This window comes from Narcine bancroftii, chromosome 4 (genome assembly GCF_036971445.1).
Source record: "Narcine bancroftii isolate sNarBan1 chromosome 4, sNarBan1.hap1, whole genome shotgun sequence".
In the NCBI taxonomy this organism is placed as follows: Eukaryota; Metazoa; Chordata; class Chondrichthyes; order Torpediniformes; family Narcinidae; genus Narcine; species Narcine bancroftii.
The window spans coordinates 127,632,820-127,640,346 of record NC_091472.1 but is presented as its reverse complement, the minus strand read 5'-3'; the positions used below and the strand labels follow the sequence as shown (position 1 = coordinate 127,640,346).

Below are 7,527 nucleotides of genomic sequence, written 5' to 3'. Positions count from 1 at the left end.
ACACGCAAGGGAACATACTAATAGGAGGGGATTTCAACCTTAATTTGGATTCAAACATGGATAAAACTGGGAAAAAAATTAACAGAAAGAACAAAGTAACCAAATTTATAATTAAATCGATGCAAGAAATGCAACTCTTGGATATATGGAGGAAACAACACCCAAAGGAAAAGCAATATTCATATTATTCGGGTAGACATAAAACATACTCAAGAATAGACCTATTCCTGTTATCAGCTCGTATGCAAGATAGAGTAAGAAAAACAGAATATAAAGCTAGAATATTATCGGACCATTCACCCTTGATATTGACGAGGACATCCCTCCAAGAATGTATAGATGGAGATTAAACTCCATGCTACTTAAAAGGCAGGATTTTAGAGAATTCATTGAAAGACAAATTAATACGGAATCAGTGAAAGATAAGTTTATACTATGGGACGCAATGAAAGCGTTCATCAAAGGGCAAATAATAAGTTATGTAACAAATATGAAGAAGGACTACAATCACGAAACAGAGCAGTTGGAAAGGGAAATAGCAAATATAGAAAAAGAATTAGCAATGAAGGAAGACACAACTAAAAGAAGAGAATTGGCAGATAAAAAAATAAAATATGAAACACTACAAACATATAAGGAGAAGAACATAATGAAGACAAAACAGAAATAATATGAACTAGGAGAAAAAATGCACAAAATTCTAGCATGGCAGCTTAAGACAGAACAAACTAAGAGAATGGTATTGGCATCAAGGAAAAAAGACAAACAAATCACATATAATCCAATGGAGATTAATGAAAACTTCAGAGAATTCTACGAACAATTATACCAAACTGAAAATGAAGGGAAAGAAGACAAAATAGATGAATTTTTAACTAAAATTGAACTACCGAAATTACAAATAGAGGAACAAAATAAATTAACAGAACCATTTAAAATAGTAGAAATACAAAAGGTAATAAAAAAACTACCGAATAATAAAACACCAGGAGAGGATGGATTCCCAATAGAATTCCATAAAGCATTTAAAGATTTATTAATTCCTCCCCTCCTGGAAGTAATCAACCAGATTGATAAAACACAAAGCTTACCAGATCCATGCAAAACAGCAATAATTACAGTAATACCAAAGACGGGGGAAGATCCACTCGCACCAGCGTCATATAGACCAATATCTTTACTTAACACAGATTATAAGATAATAGCTAAACTATTAGCAAACAGATTAGCCGACTATGTACCAAAAATAGTAAATCTAGACCAAACTGGATTTATTAAAAAAAGACGAACAACAGACAATATTTGTAAATTTATTAACTTGATTCATGCAGTAGAAGGAAATAAAGCTCCAACAGTAGCGGTGGCCTTAGACGCAGAGAAGGCCTTTGACAGAGTAGAATGGAATTATTTATTCAAAGTACTACAAAAATTCAGTTTACCAGAGAAATATATTAATTGGATTAAAGCATTATATAAGGGGCCATTGGCGAAAGTGACAGTAAATGGATATATATCAAAACAATTTAAATTAAGCAGATCAACAAGGCAGGGATGCCCACTATCGCCCTTATTGTTCGCGTTAGCCATAAAACCACTAGCAGAACTGATAAGAACAGAAAATAAAATAAAAGGGATAAAAATAAAAGACAAGGAATATAAAATCAGTTTATTTGCAGATGACGTTATAGTATACTTAACAGAACCAGAAATATCAATAAAAGAATTACATAAGAAATTGAAGGAATATGGAGAAGTGTCGGGATACAAGATTAACGCAAATAAAAGTGAAGCAATGCCAATGAATAATGCGGATTTCTCAAAATTTAAGAAAGAATCACCATTCAGATGGCAAATGCAAGCAACACGATACCTAGGTATACAAATAAATAAAAACCTCGGCCATCTATATAAACTCAATTATTATCCACTAATGAAAAAATTACAGGACAACTTAGAGCATTGGAAAGACTTACCACTAACACTAATAGGAAGGATAAACTGTATTAAAATGAACATTTTCCCAAGGATACAATACCTATTTCAGGCATTGCCAATACACTTGACGGAGAAATTCTTCAAGGAGTTAAAGAAAATAATAAGGAAATTTTTATGGAAGGGGGGAAACCGAGGATAGCACTAGATAAATTAACAGAATGGTATCAACAAGGAGGCTTACAACTGCCAAACTTTAAAAATTATTATAGAGCCGCACAATTAAGATACCTGTCAGATTTTTATCAAACAAGGGAAAAGCCAGATTGGACTAGATTAGAACTAGATAAAATAGGGGAGAAGATACCCGAACATATATTATATAAATGGGTTGAAAAATTGGTACAACATAGGAATTCTCCAGTATTACATCATCTGCTCAATATTTGGAAGAAGATTCATGTAGAAAGGAATAAAACAAATTACCAACTACCAAAACTAATACTGATGCAAAATCAGCTAATCCCTTTTACAATAGATAACCTTTCCTTTAGAGAATGGGAGAAAAAAGGGATCAAAAGAATAGAAAATTGCTTTTCGGGAAATAAATTATTATCCTTTGAACAAATGAAGGATAAATATAACTCACGATACAGTGTTGGCATACTACCAACTGAAATCCTACTTGAAGGACAAATTGGGATGCAGTCTGAGGCTACCAGAGGGAAGTAATTTTGAATATGTGATTACAGACACAATGATAATCAAAAAAATTATAACATGTATATTAAACTACAAGAAAAGGAGAACGAGGAAACAAATAGTAAAACTAAACAAAAATGGGAACAAGATCTAAACATAAAGATAAAGAATGAAACATGGGAGAAGTTATGCTCAGGAACTATACAATACGAGGTTACGTATGATACAATATAACTGGATACACAGGCTATATATTACACCTCAAAAGTTAAATAAATGGGACCCAACAGTATCTGACAGATGTTTTCGCTGTAAAAAGGAAATGGGAACAACAATTCATGCAATCTGGACATGTGAGAAAGTGAAAAAATTTTGGGAAGATCTAAACCAGATATTAAATAAAATCACAAAAAGCAATATACCAAAAAACCCAGAGATCTTCCTCCTAAGTAACATAAAAAAACAAAGAATTTGGACTTGATTTGGATGGTGCACAAAAAAGATTTGTTAGGATAGCCCTAGCTGTAGCAAAAAAATGTATTATGTCAGCCTGGAAATTAAAAGATAACTTGAGAATACAACAATGGTATATAGAAATGAATAAATGTATTCCATTAGAAAAAATAACATATAATTTAAGAAATAATATTACAATATTTGAACAAATATAGGAGCCATACATGAAACACAATAGAGAAAACCTACCGGGGACATCTACCACCTAAAATGACAGAAGGAGAAGGGAATGAAAAGAATTGACTCAGTGGAAATTCTTGATTGTTTTTATTGAGTGACAACGTTGTTTGACGGGTACCTTATATTCTGAACTTTAAATGAATGGGAGGGGAGGTAGGGAGGGGGGGATGGGAAGAGGGAGTGGGGGAGAAAACGACACTGTATATATTTGAAAAGGAAAATGTATGTATCTTGATCAATGTGGTTTATAGTGTGAAAAATAAAAAATTAAAAAAAGATGAATTAAATACATAGAGATCAGACAAACTGTTCCATAATATACAGTGATTGGAAAGTATGATTCAATTGTTTCTGATGCTTAGATTAACACAGAATTAATGTTTCAATTTCCAAATTGGGTCAGGGATATGAAAAATAACTTGCATCAATTGTAAATTGCACCTGTGATGCATTAAGTTTGTCCCTGAGATTCAGAAATGACTAATAAGAGTTCTTTGCTTAAAAGTATGAATGGACTCCTCTAGTCTGAGAACCATGGGAACGGTCTAAGAATTTGCTGTTTTTAGGTATTAAAAACGTTGAGAGAAACTACTTTTCACTTCATACAAATTGATGTGACAAGCAAAGTGGGACCTAACAAGTATCAACATTCCAATTTCTCAAGGAAATTTATCTTTAAAACTCTTTGCTAGACAATGATGTAGAGGTTGTATAGAAAGCAGTGTCCTACAAGAATCTAAAACCAGTTCAGTCCCAAAACAAGACATGAGTGTATTATTAAAATATTAAGTTCCTCAAAAATCTCTGTGACCTACAATCTTAAATGCAAGTGCCCCACTACTACTGTGTAATAGATGACCTAGAAATTTCTGAAAGAAAAACTCATAACATTTTTCAAAATTCCCTGACACTTGCATTATTCTGTAAAATCATAGCCTGTCTTTTGAAGAGTGATAGTTTGTGAGACAGTAGAATTAACTCAGAAATTTCCAGCTTTTCTTTTCCCCTCAAAGAGCATGATAAAATTGTTCACAGCTGTGTGAAAGATGGGCCACAGTTAACATAGCACTCGGAAAGACAGGATCTTCCCAAGTAGCACCTTCCATTTCTGCAATGAAGAGTCATCCTCAGATATTCAGGATGGGAATTAATGTGCATCTTTCTGATCCCGTCAGGAAGCAAGAGCCTTGCACTGAGCCAAGTCACAAGTGTGGAACAATGTTTTCATCCATCCCAGAGATGGCCACAATCCTGCCTTCAAATTGCAGACAACCTAATTACATTTAATCCTCTCTTGTTGCACTGTTCAACCTCAGTTTTAAAACATTTATGAAAAGGTTATTCTTTGTAGATATCTTAATTAGAACACCAAGACATGCTCCACAAGTAGTTTGAAAATGATCATCGAGGTGGATTTTAAAAAATTTTATATATATACTGTATATAGTGTGGCCTTTGAGGCACCTTTGTATGCAGAGTAGACAATGAAAGCAAATAAAACTTGCTTCTTAGATACATGCAGTATGAGTTTGAGTATTCATGCCTGAAATGAAATAATTTCCTTATTTGTTTTATCTGGATATTGAAGCTTGTAGATATATTAACTAAGAAATTTAGTGACACATTTGTGCTAATGCAACAGCTTCAGAAGTGGGTAATTCTGTAAGATTGTAGTTGTGAAGTGCTAGTCAATTGTCATCTTGCAGGACTATAAACAATCTCTTTGCAAAGGGGCTATTAGCCACCCCCTGGTGGTTGAACAATGGTAATAACAGTTCATGAAAGTGAGTTTTGGAAATAAAACTGTGGGCCCTGGGCTAATAGGAGTATTGAAATAAACAGGAAAGGTAAAGATAGTAAAACTGAACAGAAGAAAATTGCAGCGTTAAATCCACTTTTGTTCCCGGTGCATCATAGGGACTGCTGAACTACATTGGACACTAAAAGCTCATTGTGATGTTGATACACAGACCCCATTGCTGCATTTTCAAAAGTGATTTAACTGCAGTACAATTAAAAACCAGTGTGGTAAATCATCTTGGGATCCCACCAACAGTGAGAGGAGCCCCTGTAGGGAAAAATTACAGACAAAATTGCACTATTTTCTAAAATTACAATACTTCTATTTATTAAGAAAAAAGAATTGCATTTGCATAACAACTTTCACATCCCTGTCATGACATCCAAAAGTGCCTTAGAGCCAATTGTATAGAGAGGATGCAAACTATATTCTTTGTTGACAAAATAGGTGATACAAATGAAATAGTAGAAAATTATTTTCTTATCAATTGTTTCATTGGCTCAGGGGAAGCAAGTCTTTCCACATTGTTCTTCCACTCAACTATAATTAAACTTTGCTTTTTAAAAATATTCAAAATATAAAATATGGCAAAACTCCACCTATCATCTCCCCCTTCTCTGCTTTCCCCCTTTTGTTCCCCCACACCTTGATGTAGGGCTCAAGCCTGGAAAGTTGATGTTATCTTTAACTTTGTTACATAAAGGCACTGTTTGACCTGCTGAGTTTCCTCCAGCATTTGTGTTTTTTTTACTTAATCACAGTGTCAACAGAATCCTGTGTTTAACTAATGTTAAAAGCAGAAATGTTTCAATTGAGGTTGAGATTCAAATTGCTTTAGTGGGGAACTTAGTCTGCCTGCTTTCCCCACTTGGCTTCATTCTAATTTTGTCAATCTTACTCAGGCATTGATAATAAAGGGGATTCACATGTGGAAGTCGCAAATAGTCCGGCTATATTACACCACTTTGGTTTAAAAAAAATCAAACTGTAGAAGTAAGGGCTCAAAAGAAAGTGTAATTAGGGTGACATGTTCAATGTTGTGGAAACATTTCTGAAGGTCTTTTGCACTTTTTTTAAAATCTTTTATTTAAATAAAAATTATTTTTACATTTATCAAAGAATACTCCTGGTACAGTGTAAAAACAGTGGATGCTAATGTTAGGAATCCTGCATGTTTGTTTGTTCTTCAATGACCTGTTTGACCATTTCTGCAAGTTTCAGACGATCAACTTTATCACTGAACCCTCGACCTGAAAAGGCAAATGTATTGTCATATCACAAGGTACAAAGCTTAATTACTAATATTTTAAAGGATCAGATTTGAGATTGTAATACTGTTCTTCAATGCACCGTAAACAAAATTTTATACAGACTCCTTAACATAGTCTTAACCAGAGTAGAGTTGGGGTGAAATACTAAGTGGGAATCTTCAGTGATAATGCAGTTGAGCTGATAGAGGCCAAAACTGGTTTCTTTGAAAAATTACCAGATTAAAGCTTATGTTTGTAATCTCACAAAATCAGATTTATTGCAAATAAAAGAAATTTGAATTATTTAATCCAAATAAAATTACAGGCACAGGAGTAAATTTTTTTTTTAAATTAGACAAACAGCATGATAACATGTAATTTTGACCCACTCAATTACACCTAATTAACCTACAACCCCAGTATGTTTTGAATGGTGGGAATAAATCCACACAGACACAGGAAGATTTGGGCCCCAGTCTCTGGCCCTGTAACAGCGTTGCACTAACCACTATGATAAGTAACTGTGCTGCCTTCGTAGCTGATACTTTATACACAATTATTACTTTAATTGCATGAAAAAACAATGAGGTGCCAATAAATGAAAGAAATTGCAGAGAATGTATTGTAACTAATGCCTTTACCTTTAAACTGAATGGCATTGGGTACTACGTATTAGCATTATTTCACTTGACATGATACTCTTTTTGTGAGTGTACACGGTGGCATCAATCAACAAGGTGAGTTTTTAAAGTAAATGACAAGAACAGTGCCTTACCACCACTTCAGGTCATACCCACATAGTTTAAAAGATCATTAAATCAGAAGTGAAAATCTAATTTGAAATCTGAAGAAAAAAGCTTTATTTATCCATTCAAACCCTCAGTTCACGAGGCTTCCCTTACTTTAGTATATTCCAATATTGATTTTTCCCAGGGTAAATGATTCTAGAACTAGAAAGCACAGGTACTAGAGGGTTCAGAATGGAGATATTCAATAGGGAGCTGAGGGGTAACTTTCCCGAGGGTAATCCATATCTGGAATGAAATGCCAGAAGAAACTAGAAGCAGGCATAATTCTGATATTCAAGACATTTGGATAGATTTATGAATAGGAAAGCTTTGGAAGGATATGAACCAAATGGAGGCA

At 33.9% G+C, this 7,527-nt stretch overlaps 1 protein-coding gene across 2 annotated transcripts in view; it reads right to left on the bottom strand.

Moving 5' to 3' along the window:
* Positions 1–5,504: 5,504 nt before the first annotated feature.
* Positions 5,505–7,527, bottom strand: part of mapkapk5 (MAPK activated protein kinase 5) — a 47,073-nt gene continuing 45,050 nt past the window's right edge. For both annotated transcript variants that reach the window (XM_069932791.1, XM_069932793.1), the window contains one exon: positions 5,505–6,381. In XM_069932791.1, the coding sequence (XP_069788892.1) occupies positions 6,290–6,381 (92 nt within the window). In that variant the 3' untranslated portion in view covers positions 5,505–6,289. The remainder of the gene's footprint in view (positions 6,382–7,527) is intronic.